Source organism: Poecilia mexicana, unplaced genomic scaffold (genome assembly GCF_051168715.1).
Source record: "Poecilia mexicana isolate PSO_F unplaced genomic scaffold, ASM5116871v1 scaffold_19, whole genome shotgun sequence".
In the NCBI taxonomy this organism is placed as follows: domain Eukaryota; kingdom Metazoa; phylum Chordata; class Actinopteri; order Cyprinodontiformes; family Poeciliidae; genus Poecilia; species Poecilia mexicana.
Window position 1 is genome coordinate 18,037,970 of NW_028263388.1, and position 17,778 is coordinate 18,055,747.

Here is a 17,778-nt window from a genome sequence, read left to right on the forward strand (position 1 = left end):
TTGAAATAATTATAATAGTCCCTATAGATGAGGCACAGACATTTGATTTCCATTTTAAATCATTTTCCATTTTTTAGGAATTTTTTTCATCAAAATTGAGTGTTTTTCCTCAATAGCTTCCAGGTCATGTGACCTATTGATTCAAAATCACTTTGAAATTGTTCTACTAGTCTGTATAGATGAGGCACAGTGATTTGTTTTCCATTTTAAATCATTTTCCATTTTTTAGGAATTTTTTTCATCAAAATTGAGTGTTTTTCCTTAATAGCTTCCAGGTCATGTGACCTAATGACTCAAAATCACTTTGAAATAATTATAATAGTCCCTATAGATGAGGCACAGACATTTGTTTTCCATTTTAAATCATTTTCCATTTTTTAGGAATTTTTTTCATCAAAATTGAGTGTTTTTCCTTAATAGCTTCCAGGTCATGTGACCTAATGACTCAAAATCACTTTGAAATAATTATAATAGTCCCTTTAATTGAGGCACAGACATTTGATTTCCATTTTAAATCATTTTCCATTTTTTAGGAATTCTTTTCATCAAAATTGAGTGTTTTTCTTCAATAGCTTCCAGGTCATGTGACCTATTGATTCAAAATCACTTTGAAATAATTATAATAGTCCTTATAAATGAGGCACAGACATTTGTTTTCCATTTTGAGCCATTTTCCATTTTTTAGGAATTTTTTTCATCAAAATTGAGTGTTTTTCTTCAATAGCTTCCAAGTCATGTGACCTATTGATTCAAAATCACTTTGAAATTGTTCTACTAGTCTGTATAGATGAGGCACAGTGATTTGTTTTCCATTTTAAATCATTTTCCATTTTTTAGGAATTTTTTTCATCAAAATTGAGTGTTTTTCCTCAATAGCTTCCAGGTCATGTGACCTAATGACTCAAAATCACTTTGAAATAATTATAATAGTCCCTATAGATGAGGCACAGACATTTGATTTCCATTTTAAATCATTTTCCATTTTTTAGGAATTTTTTTCATCAAAATTGAGTGTTTTTCCTCAATAGCTTCCAGGTCATGTGACCTATTGATTCAAAATCACTTTGAAATTGTTCTACTAGTCTGTATAGATGAGGCACAGTGATTTGTTTTCCATTTTAAATCATTTTCCATTTTTTAGGAATTTTTTTCATCAAAATTGAGTGTTTTTCCTTAATAGCTTCCAGGTCATGTGACCTAATGACTCAAAATCACTTTGAAATAATTATAATAGTCCCTATAGATGAGGCACAGACATTTGTTTTCCATTTTAAATCATTTTCCATTTTTTAGGAATTTTTTTCATCAAAATTGAGTGTTTTTCCTTAATAGCTTCCAGGTCATGTGACCTAATGACTCAAAATCACTTTGAAATAATTATAATAGTCCCTTTAATTGAGGCACAGACATTTGATTTCCATTTTAAATCATTTTCCATTTTTTAGGAATTCTTTTCATCAAAATTGAGTGTTTTTCTTCAATAGCTTCCAGGTCATGTGACCTATTGATTCAAAATCACTTTGAAATTGTTCTACTAGTCTGTATAGACGAGGCACAGTGATTTGTTTTCCATTTTAAATAATTTTCAATTTTTTAGGAATTTTTTTCATCAAAATTGAGTGTTTTTCCTCAATAGCTTCCAGGTCATGTGACCTAATGACTCAAAATCACTTTGAAATAATTATAATAGTCCCTATAGATGAGGCACAGACATTTGTTTTCCATTTTTAGCCATTTTCCATTTTTTAGGAATTTTTTTAATCAAAATTGAGTGTTTTTCTTCAATAGCTTCCAGGTCATGTGACCTAATGACTCAAAATCACTTTGAAATAATTATAATAGTCCCTTTAATTGAGGCACAGACATTTGATTTCCATTTTAAATCATTTTCCATTTTTTAGGAATTTTTTTCATCAAAATTGAGTGTTTTTCTTCAATAGCTTCCAGGTCATGTGACCTATTGATTCAAAATCACTTTGAAATAATTATAATAGTACCTATAGATGAGGCACAGACATTTATTTTCCATTTTAACTTTTTTTTTTTTTTTAGCAATTTGTTTTGTCAATATTTAGTATTTTAATTCAATAGCTTCCAGGTATTGTGACCTATTGACCCAGAACCAGTGTGAAATTGTTCTTTTATCCTGTATAGATGAGGCACAGTCATTTGTTTCCTATTTTAACATTTTTTTTATGTTTTAGCAATTTCATTTGTCAAAATTTAGTATGTTTTTGCAATAGCTTCCAAGACATGTGTTCTATTGATTCAAAACTACTTTGAAATTGTTGTACTAATCATTAGAGATTAGGCACCCTCATTTTTCCCCATTTTAGATCTTTATCTATTTTTTACATCATTTAAATTTACAAATTAAAAAATATGATTGGTGTTTAATATCTTAAATTTCATGTGACCGACTGAAAAGGAATAAAAAGGGCTAAATGGAATAAAAATGAGTTTGCACCACCTATCCTGTCTAGTAGAATAATTTCACATTGATTTTGAGTTAATAAGACCCAATTAACTTATGGGTCTTATGACCCATAAGCTATTGAAGAAAAATCAATCAATCATCTTCCCCTTGTCTGCAGTCAGGTTGCGGGGTCAGCAGAGGCCCAGACTTCCGTCTCCCCAGCCACTTGTTCCAGCTCCTCCAGGGGAATCCCTGGAGGAGCTGGAACGCTCGTCCACGCTGGAGAAACATCGTCCCTCCAGCGTGTCCTGGGTTTTCCTGTGGGCCTCCTCCTGGTGGGACGTGCCCAAAAGACCTCACTAGGGAGGCGTCAAGGAAGCATCCTAATCTGATGCCTGACCCACCTCAGCTGGCTCCTCTCGAAGTGAAAAATCAGCAGCTCTACTCTCAGTCCCTCCTGGATGACTGAGCTTCTCATCCTATCACTAAGGGAGAGCCCAGACACCTTATGGAAAAAACTAATTTTGGCCGTTAGTTTCAGTCAAGACCTTTAAGCCTATGCCATAGATGAAGGTAGAGACATAGATCGACTGGCAAATCGAGACCTTTGCTTTCCGATCCAGCTCTCTTCACCACGACAGACTGGTACAACGCCCACTTTACTGCACCAATCCTCCTATTGATCTCCTGTCCATTTTGCCCTCATTCTTGATGTTATGGATTCTGTATTTTCCTCCATCTCTTTTACCCTCTTAACACGCTGCAGCATACATAACCATGTTTATATGTGACTGCTGACATGTAAACAGACTGAAACTGATTAGAGTACCGTTTAGGGAGGGACCAGATTGCAGAGATGAATAAAAAGCTAAACTTGCTACAATCTTTGCCTCACTTAGCCCAACGCTGGACGGTGAATGTAACATAAGAAGCATGATGTTCCATTTGGATGATAAGTATGGCTTGTGGAATTTGATCATCTTTTAGCATTAAAGTTTGTTTTTATATATAACCAAATCTCATTATTTCTCAAGGTCATTTACAATGAGTGGTTCTGGTCGGGTCCTGAAACTGGTTAACGGACATGGGTGGTGAACAGAGACAGAAATGAATGAACTCCAACAGTGAACAAGATCCTAAGATGCTTAAACTCCTCCACTTGGGTCAGGACAATCTTCGCTGACCCAAATAAGGCGCTCTACCCTTTTCCAGCTCAAGACCATGGCCTTGGATCTGGAGGTACTGATCCTCCTCCCGGCCGCTTCACACTCATCTGCATACTGCTCCAGTAAAGCTGTAGATCACGACCTGATGAAGCCAGTAGGGCCACATCATCTGCCAAAAGCAGAGGTGTGATCCCAAGGCCACCAAAATGGATCCCTTCAGAACCCCGGTTGTGCAGAACGTGGCCTCGGACAGAAAACACCCAAATCCAAAAATCTAAATCAAATTTTATTTATATATCACATTTCAACAACAAGGCATTTCAAAAAGCTTTACACCATAAAAACAAAAAATACAAAGTCATAGAAACACAGCCAACAACTGAAACATTACATTTTCTCACTACATATCAGATTGTTTATAAATGTTCCATTAATTAGCGCATGGCTCTCATCTCGGGTCATGCGATGAGATGAGACTATTTCTAGTCAGAACCTCTCAACCTCACACACCAGGTCAGGCTCCCACCAGAGAGGTGATGCCCATGAAAAGTCTATCGCCCAGGGTCAGATGGCCAAGGTCCCCTCCCTCGGCCTTCTAACATCCCACATTGCACCCAGCCCTTTTGGCCCACATGTGGTGAGCCCATGGGAAGGTGAACCCACTGTGGGCTGAGCCTGGCCAGACTCCATGTGTTTTGGCACCAGATGCTGCCACGGAGAACCAACTCCAGGCCCGGCTCCAGGGTGGTGCCCTGGTGACCTGCGTCCAGGTGAGGGGACACTGTATCCATTAACTGTGCTCTTCATAAAGGGTCTTGGGCTGCTCTTTGTCTGGTTCATCACCTCTAGCATTGGGTGACCCTACAAGGGGTATGAAGCCCCTGACAGCATAACTCCTAGAGTCACTTCGACACTCAAACACTTTCATCATGATAAGGTGGCAGCCTATGGAGATGAAGAGAAAATAGGAAATATATTTTTTAAATATAAAATTGCCTAAAAAAAATAAAATGGGTCAAAATGAATTAAAAATGAGCGTACCTCATTGCTCCAGTCTACTAAACTGGTTTGCTCCAGAACTAAAACTGGTTCTGGATGCTCTGCATCCAGAACCAGAACCAAACGAGGAGAAGCAGCATTCAGTTTCTATGCACCACAAATTTGGAACAAGCTTCCAGAAAACTGTAAAACAGCTGAAACACTGAGAGACTTTAAATCTCGACTAAAAACCCACCTGTTTAGAGCTGTATTTGAAACGTAATCAATTACGAATTTAATGACAGCTCTTAACTTAATTTAATGTTTTGATTGTTGATTCTATGTTGCATGACTCTGTGTTTTCATGTTTTTATTATTTAAAGCACTTTGAAATGCCTTGCTGCTGAAATGTGCTGTACAAATAAAATTGGATTGACTGATTGACATAGAAGCTAATATAAAAACACCTACAAATTATAAAGAGGACTAAAATCGAATATAAATGTCTGTGCCTCAATTAAAGGGACTATTATAATTATTTCAAAGTGATTTTGAGTCATTAGGTCACATGACCTGGAAGCTATTGAAGAAAAACACTCAATTTTGATGAAACAAATTCCTAAAAAATGGAAAATGATTTAAAATGGAAATCAAATGTCTGTGCCTCAATTAAAGGGACTATTATAATTATTTCAAAGTGATTTTGAGTCATTAGGTCACATGACCTGGAAGCTATTGAGGAAAAACACTCAATTTTGATTAAAAAAATTCCTAAAAAATGGAAAATGATTTAAAATGGAAAACAAATGTCTGTGCCTCATCTATAGGGACTATTATAATTATTTCAAAGTGATTTTGAGTCATTAGGTCACATGACCTGGAAGCTATTGAGGAAAAACACTCAATTTTGATGAAACAACTTCCTAAAAAATGGAAAATGATTTAAAATGGAAAACAAATGTCTGTGCCTCATCTATAAGGACTATTATAATTATTTCAAAGTGATTTTGAATCATTAGGTCACATGACCTGGAAGCTATTGAGGAAAAACACTCAATTTTGATGAAAAAAAAATCCTAAAAAATTGAAAATGATTTAAAATGGAAAACAAATGTCTGTGCCTCATCTATACAGACTAGTAGAACAATTTCAAAGTGATTTTGAATCAATAGGTCACATGACTTGGAAGCTATTGAAGAAAAACACTCAATTTTGATGAAACAAATTCCTAAAAAATGGAAAATGATTTAAAATGGAAATCAAATGTCTGTGCCTCAATTAAAGGGACTATTATAATTATTTCAAAGTGATTTTGAGTCATTAGGTCACATGACCTGGAAGCTATTGAAGAAAAACACTCAATTTTGATGAAAGAAATTCCTAAAAAATGGAAAATGGCTAAAAATGGAAAACAAATGTCTGTGCCTCATCTATAAGGACTATTATAATTATTTCAAAGTGATTTTGAATCAATAGGTCACATGACCTGGAAGCTATTGAGGAAAAACACTCAATTTTGATGAAAAAAATTCCTAAAAAATGGAAAATGATTTAAAATGGAAAACAAATGTCTGTGCCTCATCTATAGGGACTATTATAATTATTTCAAAGTGATTTTGAGTCATTAGGTCACATGACCTGGAAGCTATTGAGGAAAAACCTTCAATTTTGATGAAAAAAATTCCTAAAAAATTGAAAATTATTTAAAATGGAAAACAAATCACTGTGCCTCGTCTATACAGACTAGTAGAACAATTTCAAAGTGATTTTGAATCAATAGGTCACATGACTTGGAAGCTATTGAAGAAAAACACTCAATTTTGATGAAACAAATTCCTAAAAAATGGAAAATGATTTAAAATGGAAATCAAATGTCTGTGCCTCAATTAAAGGGACTATTATAATTATTTCAAAGTGATTTTGAGTCATTAGGTCACATGACCTGGAAGCTATTGAGGAAAAACACTCAATTTTGATGAAAAAAATTCCTAAAAATGGAAAATGATTTAAAATGGAAAACAAATGTCTGTGCCTCATCTATAGGGACTATTATAATTATTTCAAAGTGATTTTGAGTCATTAGGTCACATGACCTGGAAGCTATTGAAGAAAAACACTCAATTTTGATGAAAAAAATTCCTAAAAAAAAGAAAATGGCTAAAAATGGAAAACAAATATCTGTGCCTCATCTATAGGGACTATTATAATTATTTCAAAGTGATTTTGAGTCATTAGGTCACATGACCTGGAAGCTATTGAAGAAAAACACTCAATTTTGATGAGAAAAATTCCTAAAAAATGGAAAATGGCTAAAAATGGAAAACAAATGTCTGTGCCTCATCTATAAGGACTATTATAATTATTTCAAAGTGATTTTGAATCAATAGGTCACATGACCTGGAAGCTATTGAAGAAAAACACTCAATTTTGATGAAAAAAATTAATAAAAAATTGAAAATTATTTAAAATGGAAAACAAATCACTGTGCCTCGTCTATACAGACTAGTAGAACAATTTCAAAGTGATTTTGAATCAATAGGTCACATGACCTGGAAGCTATTGAGGAAAAACACTCAATTTTGATGAAAAAAATTCCTAAAAAATGGAAAATGATTTAAAATGGAAAACAAATGTCTGTGCCTCATCTATAGGGACTATTATAATTATTTCAAAGTGATTTTGAGTCATTAGGTCAAATGACCTGGAAGCTATTGAAGAAAACATTATATTTCTTTGACAGGAATGTTAGGTTCAGTAATTTGTTGATAGTCCCTAAGTGAACCTTCCGGCGCTGCGGCCGGGAGCGATAGAGAACCGCTGGCCGAGAGTAGCGTCCCGAAATCGGATCAACTTTCAGCTAAACGTCGGTTACTCCGCGGAGCTCGGGCCGGGAGCGGTGGAGAACCGCTGGCCGACATTAGCGTTCATAAATCGGATTAACCTTGAGCTAAACGCCGCTTACTCCCCGGAGCTCGAATATCGAATATCCAACTTGAAACTAACTTCACTGCGGTTACTTATTGTACAGAATAGCTGCAGCAATGTTTACAGTCATCCCTGACAGAATTCCCTCTTTGGGAAAGCAGATAATTTCGGCTATTTGAATCGGCTGCTGTTACATAAGGCGTACTTATATAATAACAGCAGCTACATTTAGGGAGTTAATAGGATGCAAATTAATTATAAAGACGATTTTCAGTAAAAAGCAAATTCAAGCACTTTATTAGTTGCAACCTATTAGACTTATAAAGAGCAGTGAGAACTCCATGTGTTAAATTTGAACAAAGAATTTATGTCCTCTATAGTCTTGAAACTAACCAAATACCAATAGTTAACTGGATGCTGGGGATAATCTGAGTACATACTCAGATTATCCCCAGTACATCTAATACTCTAGTCAGTCAATTAGTCCACAAACAGTTGAATGATCATTCATTCAATTTAATGTCACCATGAACTCTTACATTACTGACTGTACACATGTGAAAAGGGATCAGAATACACAAAATTCTTGTGTAAACCTGTCCCTACAACATAAATGTCAAGGTTATACATCAAATTAATTTAAAATGTAAGGTGCAACATCAGTCTCTCTCTCTCCATTACATTAACTCATATATTCAAAATTTTTTCAACTCATCCATATTGTTTAAGTTTTATTCTCTTTACATAAATACTTGCTTGTTTTAAAGTAGTCCACACAGTTGCAATTTTGAAATCATATTTTCTTCTGTTTTTTCAACTTGATCATAAAACAAAACGTTCTAACTAAATGGCCTTTCATTTTTCTTCCAGTTAAATATTGTTATTTCTTCACAGGCACACGTTCCCTCTTTTTCCAAACTGTTTTGGTTCATTTTAGTCAGTCTGGTCTGCTTTGGTTCAGAAAAATATCAGCAGTTAGCAAAACAACTGTACTGAGTACAACAATTATTACTTATGGTTTTATTCACCTGTTGCTGAACTGGTCTTCTTTTCATTTGGTGGTTCACTACATAAATAAGACCTTTTATTTGTTGCAGTGACCACCAAATGAAAACAAAAATCTCAAACGAGCTTTGAAAACGTTTTATGATTGTTAACCATTATAACAGGAGGTCAGCTTAGCAGAACCTTAGTCTACAAGGAATAATTTTTGCTGACGGTTTTATAGATCGGAGGACGGCTAAAGTGGCGGGAACGGTAGCGTGGCCGAGTGGTCTAAGGCGCTGGATTTAGGCTCCAGTCATTTCGATGGCGTGGGTTCGAATCCCACCGCTGCCAGAAGTTTTGTCACAAATTCGCACTGCAGCGTAAACAGTAACAATGTGTTGGTTTTTGTGACATCTCACAATATCACATAGCGTACTGCTACTGAATAATATACCATATCCTGTGTTTTAGCTTTTGCTTACTATAGCATACTGTACTAATACTACTAATACTACCAAGCACTAGAGCCATCTAGTGGCCACATGAGTTAAGGGAAGGTAAAGTATGTTTTGAAGGTGAACATGTATACTACATAGATAGCTACGTAACTTTGGCACAAATCATTCAGAGATACTGAATAGTTTATGTTTGAATATGTTATTTTGTAATCATCCAGTGCCTTGCACAATCACTCCAAGGGAAAACTTGTAAAATAAAATTAAAATTATACAAGTTATTATTCTTTTAAATGACCTGCAAAGTGAATATATTCAATTGCTTTACTCTAAAATCCAGTTCAATCAATTGTCTTCAAAAACCTCTAAAGGGGTGATGAAGAGAGCCACAGCACTCCACAAATCTGACCTTCACAAAGAAAGTGGAGGAATATACTTTAGTTAGATAAAACCAAAGTTAGTTGTTAATACTACTATTTATATATTTTAACCTTAAAACAAACTCTGAAATGAATTATGAACCAATTTCTATTTTATTTCTATTAAGCTGATTCACTTTAAAGGAAATTATTCCAACAAATCCTTTTTAACCAATCTTTTACATACATATGTATAAATGTTTTATTAGTCATACTGAAAATCTTTGAGTAACTTATTGTTTCAAAATCAAAAGGAGAAAAGGGTGAAGATCAAATTTATTGAAAAATAAGAAAGCTGTTGCACTGAAAGAAAGTAAATCTCAACATCCAAAGATCTTCCAGTTGTATATTTTTTTAGCACATATGAGTCCTTGTCAAGATTACTCCTTTGATATTATATAATTAATGTTATTATTCAGACACTCAGGTTCTACTGTTCAAGTGCTGACCAGCCACAAACTGCATTTTCTTGATAGCCAGCTGGGTGTCTTCAGGGGATATTCCAAGATGCCACACCGCCCTGATGGAGTTCTCATAATGAGGGAACATGAGAACCCGGACTCCCTGCCCCAGAGCCGCCTCTTCCCCCTCCCCGACCTGACCCATGAGGGCACAGACCTCCTGGGGACTCAAGGCAGGATCCTTTATTCTGAAACGCAGGATGTTTGTCTCCACAGCCGACATGTCCACGTCAAACAGGGAGGGCTCGCAGTCGAGCAGAGCTGGTAGAAGGAAAAACACAAATAAATTAAGAGAAATATTTATTTATTTCAAACATGTGACATGTCATAGAAAAAAATAACCCTTTAAAGCATAAAGGGGTTAATTTATTTATTTTTTTAAGGCATAAAAAAAGGTAGGGAAAAAATGTTTGTAAAAATTTTTTTACATTTTTTTAGGTGATCAATTGTAATTTTCTCCAAATACAAAGTTGTTATTTGAAAAATACATCAGTAGTATTATTCTTTAGGGATTATCTGATATCACAGTATTTTTTTTACCTGCAAGAGTCGTCTACAGTTGAAGGAGGGACTGGATCGGTCGGCATGCTTTTTTGTCTGTCGGCCATATTGGATTTAAGAAAAAGAATTTCTTGTATTTGCAGCTGATGGCCAGTAGTTGATAGTATATTTTATGATGCATTAGTTTCCACTTCAGTGGTCTGAGTGCGTTTATAACATAAAAATCCACAAGAAGCACAAGAAAATGGCTTTTAGATAGCTGTCCACTGCAGTGACCACTATGCATGAAAGGGTTAAAAATAATTTTTACTCCATGTGACAATTTCTACTCTGTCCAAATCATATCTGTATGATTAATTTATTGTTATGCATTCAACAATATGCCTATCTAAAGTATCCTGAAATACATCCATACATGTTTAGCAAAACAATCTAAAGCAAAATCTTTTCCTGGTCTATATAAATTTTGTTGGACGATAATTTTTCCCAGAAGTTATTGCAATTAACAATGTCAATCAAACGTTTCAAGTAATATAATTGATATGGTATAATAACGCAAGAACACGTTCTCAAAGGTCAGTAAACTTTAATTCTATTTAACATTTAACACTGGAACTGGAAGACATTTTAAACATCCAAAATTTAAAAACAAAACAAATAAAAATGAATGATAAAGTCTCGGTAAACAAAAGGGCTAGTTGAGACCTAAGCACCAGAGTTGTTGAGTTTTTGGTAGAAAGAGAGAGAATGGAAATGGACATTTTTATCATGTGATTAATTGAGTTATTGCGACATTCTTATCCATTACATGTACACGCCACTCATACCTCCTGTCATATTTAATCTACAGCACTGCCACCTCCCTCAGTTGGTGATGAACAACAACACCCAGATTAATTGATCTTTTTCTTAAATATGGGATGGTGAGCCACTCACCCAGAGCAAAGGTTTTGGCATTGTGGTGATCATCCTCAAGCCGTCCTACCATCTCCAACAAAGACAGCTTTCCAGCTGCTGCAAGGACGCCAGCCTGTCGCATCCCCCCGCCTACGGCTTTACGGCAGCGCACTGCTCTGGATATGAAGTCCCGAGGTCCGGCCAGCATGGTGCCCACCGGCGAGCCCAAACCCTGAGACAAATGAAGCCTGGGAACGTCACAAAATTCCATCTCTGGGAAAATCTATGTGGTTTCATCACAACCCACCTTGGAGAGGCAGACACTGACTGTGTGCATTTGCTGCAGTATGGAGGACGGAGGCACGCCGAGGGCCACGGCAGCGTTCATCAACCTCGCTCCATCCATGTGAACTGACAACCCGTAGCGATCTGCTAAAGCACGAACCTGAGAGTGATACAGACATGTTAGACTTGATGAAATCCCAGTTTGTTTGAGATACATTAATTATTAATTATGTTAATTTAAGAACAAACCTTGAAAGTGACATACTTCCTTGAACAAGTTTGCATAGGTTTATGGGCTATATTAAGCATGTTCATTACATTTTTTGCACAATAATGAGACTTTGCTCAGTTCTGCCTATTTTGAGCTGCTTTCAGAATGAGCTGCTTTAGGGCCTCTTGTCACTTTAAATCCAAATAAACTGCTGCTGGCCATGCTCCCCCAACTTAACAGATGTGCAATTGTCCAACTGCATGTCTTTGAAAAGCATTAGTAGAGCTGTCTGCACAACCAACAAGAATGCAGCAAGTGGTTCCTGAATGGTAAGTAAACAAACAAACAAAAAACCCCACTTTTTTTCCCCAGCAGCCATTGTACATCAAATACGCTTGTAAACCAGCTGACCAGCTTTCAAGTTGCTGGGTGACCGGCTGGGAATGGCTAGAGTGGGTACACACTAAAAAATGGTGGGTTAAAAACAACCTAATTTGTAACTCAGTGCTGGGTCAAATTTGGACCGACCCAATGCTGGGCTGGTTTAACTCAACTGGGTTGGGTGGGTGGTTTGACCCAACATATTGGGTTATGACCACTACCCAAAGGTTGGGTTAAATTGATCATTGCTTAAAGTTAAAATGACCCAAAATTGGGTTGAAACGTATAACCCATCGCAGGGTTTATTGTACCACTAAAATTGAGTTTTTTTTGTTTTTTTAAAAAAAAAAAAAAAAAAAAAAAAAAGATTTTTATTTATTTTAAAATTCACCATATAAAAACAATCTGAATATCTGAAAACTGCTTTAATTTCTATGTAATACATACATAAAGCCAGCATAATTAATTTACAAAAGTTTCAAAACATACAAGTAGCCTACTATGTTTTTTTAAGTATATAATTAAACCAGTTCAAGTTATTATTTGGCTACAACTCCAATTATCTATAAGTAATTTCAAACTTGAATATTGTTTATATTCATAAAAATAGGTCTGTACGTTTTATATAAAGTGCAATGCAAAGCATTCATTCATTACAAAAAGTGTCCTTTCTAAAGTCTGGTCCTAATTACAGCAGTAGTTTATAAATAAAAAATAAATCCACGTAATTCTAAAAATCTCCAGTGAAGCCTTTGAGAGGACACACACCTCCTGCAGGAAGGGCAGAGGCAGCACTCGTCCTCCCTGGATGTTGTGTGTGTTCTCCACACATATGAGGCGTGTGCGTGGGTAATGGGGGTCGGGGTAACCGTGCCGAATCTTGGACTCCAGCTGCTTCAAGTCAAATGTCCCATCAGGACGAGTGGTCACCGTGGTGGCGTGGACGCCGGCCAGCTGTGTCAACACATAGGAGGACGGAGTGTCCCTTTACAGTGCGGCGCACAACAGGAAATGTTTTCTCTTTCCTCCAAATGTCTCACCTGAGCGCTTCCTCCTTGCTCATAGATGTGCATGTGGGAGAGATCCCCCACAATCATTTCGTCGCCGCGCTCCCTGCAGTGCACCATCACTGAAAAGAGAAACACACGTTTACACATTTGTCTTTGCTCCGTCCTGCAAATGAATGCTTACCTGCGATGAGATTACTCATGGTTCCTGAGGGGACGAACAGGGAGGCCTCCATCCCAAACATTTCTGCTGCAAGTTTCTGCAACTCTGCAGAAATCAGAAAAGTTTTATTAGGGTCAAAAAAGCAAAGATCTGTGTGTTTTATAAGCTTAATAACCATAAGCTTAATGTAAAGCGCTTTGTGCAACTCATAAACTCAGTAAATCAATAGCTCCTCAGTTAGGAACAATCAGTTTCTTAAAAAGTTAAGTAAAACACTTATTCAGCGCTTTAATAAACTACTCTAAACTTACAAATATAGTGATTTTTTTTTTCATTCTCCTACATATTTTTCACATTTTGTCACTTCAAAGCTACAAACTTCTATTTATTTTATTGGGATTTTATGTGATAGACCAACACAAAGTAGCACATACATGAAAATACATATGAAAAATATGGTGCTTGTTTGTATTCAGATCCCTTGTACTCTGATTGCCACAAATAAAATAAAGCTGTTTGACATAAATATAGAAGAAACAACATAATGAAGACCAACAACAAGACAGATTGAGGTTAAATATCAGAGAGGTTTAAAGAAAAGTTATGTTATAGAACATGCAACAATATTAATATTGCAAAGAAAAACTTGGACTGCAGAAAATCAATGCAATGCATTCAGGCTCTCTATGCTCGTAATATATTTGGTAATGTTTGTTGCTAATGCAGCAAAAAGAAAAGCTTTAGAAACAAAATAATAGCAAGGAGGTGCATTTATTTTAAAACTACATGCAATGATCCTGAGGCAGAAAGAAGATACCACTTGTGAGCTAAGTAACTGTTTATCTATTACAAGTTGTTCATATTTACCAATATTATCACTTCTTTCAGGTTTTTCTAATATCATGCAGCCCTAATCAAACTCTATTTAATGCGCCGTCTGGAAATGGTAAAGACAAATGTAGCAAAAAGTCCCACAGTAACTCTGGAGGAGCTACAGAGATCCACAACTCGGGTGGGGGAATGTGTTGGCATCTATTTGTTGTCCTCTGTACAAATCTGTCCTGTTAGCACTTCGCCACAGCAAACAGGAGGAGGAAGTCAAAATGCCTACATTCAAAGCGTTATGTGTGGAGGGTAAACAGGATGGCGTTTACCCATCATGCCGTAGGGATGCGTTTCTTAAGCAAGGAAAGAAAACTTTTCAATTAAGTGCTACCATGTGTTGGTCTATGATGTAAAATCACTGCAACTACAGTAAAGTTTGTAGTTTTCGTCTGGATCCTTTAGTTGGAATAATACTTTTGCGAGTAACTATTAAAAAAAATAATAATAAAGTAGTTGTGTTTATTTGTTTTTATCAACTTTCTCCCCGTTAGGCCCATCTTTAGCCTCGTATACACTCTGACCGTTCACTGTCGGATCCTCCCCCATCACATCGTCTCCGACCTCGGCCTGCGCCATGGCCTGGCGCATCGCCGGCCCCGGTTTGGTCACCGTGTCGCTGCGGAGATCCACCACCCGGACATGAGCCGCCTCACCGGATCCGGGGCACCCAGGTTTCCCGGCGTTATAGTAGCTCCGCTTGGGATGTCCAAGAGCCGCATATTGCGCACAGAGCGGCTTCCTGCGAGGAAAAGAGGCCAAAACTCTGCAGGAAAATGCTTTCAGAAACATGATGCTCCTTCTTTAGTCATCTTCTCTTCAGGTGGTTATACGTTGAACTTTGAATCGGTGGTTTGAATCGATAATCATTGACTGACGGAGTAAGGGGAGACAAATAGATTACCAATCTACACGTCCTGATGTACTGAACCGGGTTGGCCTCGAGGGGGCGCCAACATCCCAACTATGTTGACCTACAACATGTTTTATTCTTTATTTTTTGTAGATGGTTCATCAAAACTATCAATATGAAACTATCCAGAGAATAAACTCACCTAACTTATACAGGTTAATACAAACTAGTCTATGATCATGGTTTAACTCTTGAATATTACAAATAAAACAGACAAATTAGGATTGGATTACACTACATTAAATATTTATTCTTTAAACCACGGGTGATAATTAGGTATGTGGTGACATAAACTTAAAACTTCATTAGAAAAATTAGAGGTATTTATTGAAACAAAAACTGTTTTTATAAGAAGTGTTTATGAATTACAGTCAGAGTCTCACACCAAAATTGTGATATTCAGCCATCATTGTCTGTAAATAGTCATAAACATTGTAATTCATTTATCTGATGCCAGATAAATGAAGAAAATTGAATTAACCAGACTGATATGTATTAAATAAAAATTAACAATGAATATTCTGTTTATAAGGCTTGATTTGAAAAGTAATAAAATTAAAGATGCACAAAACAGGAAATGGATCAAAAAACACAAACTAATTACTATTGTTATTATTATTAATATTTTTAAGGGGGTGTATTATGTAAAATTAAATTTTTACATAATATACCCTTCAGACTAGCGGCAGCAGCAGTTAGCAAACACCTGGTGGAACTACTCTAATAATAGGAACTACTTGTTAGTGCAACACTTGTAAGAATGGTTGTAAATGGCTTAATGGAGAAACGTTGTTGTGCTGACATGCTGAAGTGTCAGAAAGAGTAGCAGCTTCTTAAAGAGACAGAGACCAAATTTTAAAGCGTTAAATTGCAAAGACAACAAATTTTTTAATTCATGTTTGATTCATATATAACATTTTCAGACCAACTTGATTGTGCTAAAAAATTTCACTATGTGCCTGTAAAACACATGATACTGTCCCGTTAAGTAAATAGCGATAGTTGAAAGGAATCCATTTTTGTAAAACATCATTTTTGTGGAGTACACTTTCAATTTAAATCTGTATATGTCTATATTTCAAAGCATATAAATCCACTCATGTAACATCAACACACACACATTTCTGTACCGTAAATCTGCAGGGGGGTCACACTTTTATCCTTGTGTCAATCTGCAAAGCCGTTTCTGACTGATCCCACAACCACCACATTTCAAAACCCCAGTTTAACACAAACATGGCATGATGAAGCTATGAGCTGAGGTCCAAACCAAACTGGTTATTGCTGGCATGATTCTGTATTTTTTTCTGGGAAATAAGGCCCCTTCCTCCCTAAATTTCTTGTGGGAATGCTGCCACTGTGTAGCGAGGGAGAGATAGGCAGTGATACAAAACAACTCCTCCTCTCCCCCTGACACCCTTCTTTCGTCCATACTAATGCTACAGCTGCATTCACATTACAGGCACGATCGCCCTCCCTTCCTCCCTTCCTTGCACACATTTCCCACTCGCATGCATGCTCTCACTGTCCAAGCCGATTTCCATGTCCCGATAAAAGTCTCAGTGTGTGTTATCAGGGCTGCCCCTCACTGTAGTTAAAGTTGATATTGGCAGAAGGAGAGCCAGGTTTTATGATCCATAACAAGTCGTCATTAAGAGTCATTAGCAAACATCAGCTATTGTAAATTGGCCACAGTTGGTCTCGAGAGGGCCACAAGAGCTGTGAACAAGGGAGAGATAAAGATGCATCAGTACGCAGGGCAGAGCAGCGATGGAAGTGTGATAAGATAAGGAAAAAGATGGGAGACAACTGTCCCAAGTAAAGTTTTTACAGGACTGGTGCTGAGGCTACACTCTGTGACCTCGCTTTTTTATTTATTTATTTATTTAATTTTTTTTGCGTTGTTTCTCTCAGACGCCTTCCTTCCAGCATTTCCCCCCTCGTACGCGGTCAAAAGGGGAGAGTGGTGTTTTGGAGAAAATATTGAATTAGAGAAAAAAAAAACAGCGAGCACGGAGGGAGAAATGAAGGAGAGGGAGAAATATTGACTCCTTCTGGGAAGGAGCGAGATGGCAACGCCTTTCCAATAACCATAAACCCACTGGGCTGAAAATAGATGAGCAGAATGAATAAACGAATGTGTTCATCCCACACGAGCTCTTCCCTTTCGCAGACGGAGGGGTATGGAGGTGACACTCTCCCCTCCTCACCTTCTTTTCTCTCTCCTCTTTCCCTGAGGCCATCACTTTTTCACCATGACAAGAGATATTAACCGGAACAAGACAGGTGTTTATGGGAAGCCTTACCTCAAATTAGTTTTTTCTTTTTAAAAAAACCACACAAAAACTCTCATCTCTGTTTAGCTGAAAGGTGTCGACATCAGTACTTGCAACAAAAAGGGTGACATCTGTTTCACATTTCACCATATACCACCCCCTTCATTTATCAGGAGCCTTCTGGATGTGCTTGACTTTGCACATTTGTGTGGTTATTTTCTGCAAGTACATTCAGTGACATGCATTATCTGTCATTTATTGTTGTTCTGGAATACATGGCTGATGCTACCTTGTGTTTAGACATGTGGCTCACAACAGTCAAACTAATTTCCAATATTAAAATAGAGAAATATGTAAAACAATGTAAAAAAAAGAAAAGAAAAACAGGCTACGTCTTTCCAAATCAGGAGTGGTGATATATTTTCCAGCTTAGATTAAAGTTCATAAAGTGATAA

At 36.7% G+C, this 17,778-nt stretch overlaps 1 protein-coding gene, 1 long non-coding RNA gene and 1 other non-coding gene across 3 annotated transcripts; 1 reads left to right on the forward strand and 2 right to left on the reverse strand.

Annotated features, from left to right (window-relative positions):
• Nucleotides 1-2,055: 2,055 nt before the first annotated feature.
• Nucleotides 2,056-5,517, reverse strand: LOC148153701 (uncharacterized). Its single transcript, XR_015761530.1, has 2 exons — nt 4,624-5,517; nt 2,056-4,527 (listed from the first exon to the last, which is right to left on the reverse strand). It is a non-coding gene; the product is annotated as an uncharacterized LOC148153701 (long non-coding RNA).
• Nucleotides 5,518-8,741: 3,224 nt separating this feature from the next.
• Nucleotides 8,742-8,823, forward strand: trnal-uag (transfer RNA leucine (anticodon UAG)). The gene has a single exon. It is a non-coding gene; the product is annotated as a tRNA-Leu (tRNA).
• A 782-nt stretch (nt 8,824-9,605) lies between these two features.
• On the reverse strand, nt 9,606-15,018 carry tha1 (threonine aldolase 1). Its single transcript, XM_015003091.2, has 7 exons — nt 14,659-15,018; nt 13,274-13,357; nt 13,123-13,211; nt 12,851-13,036; nt 11,513-11,650; nt 11,245-11,437; nt 9,606-10,068 (listed from the first exon to the last, which is right to left on the reverse strand). The coding sequence occupies exons 1-7, from the start codon at nt 14,924-14,926 to the stop codon at nt 9,770-9,772; spliced, it is 1,257 nt and encodes a 418-aa protein (XP_014858577.2). The 5' UTR covers nt 14,927-15,018; the 3' UTR covers nt 9,606-9,769.
• Between the last annotated feature and the right edge of the window lie 2,760 nt (nt 15,019-17,778).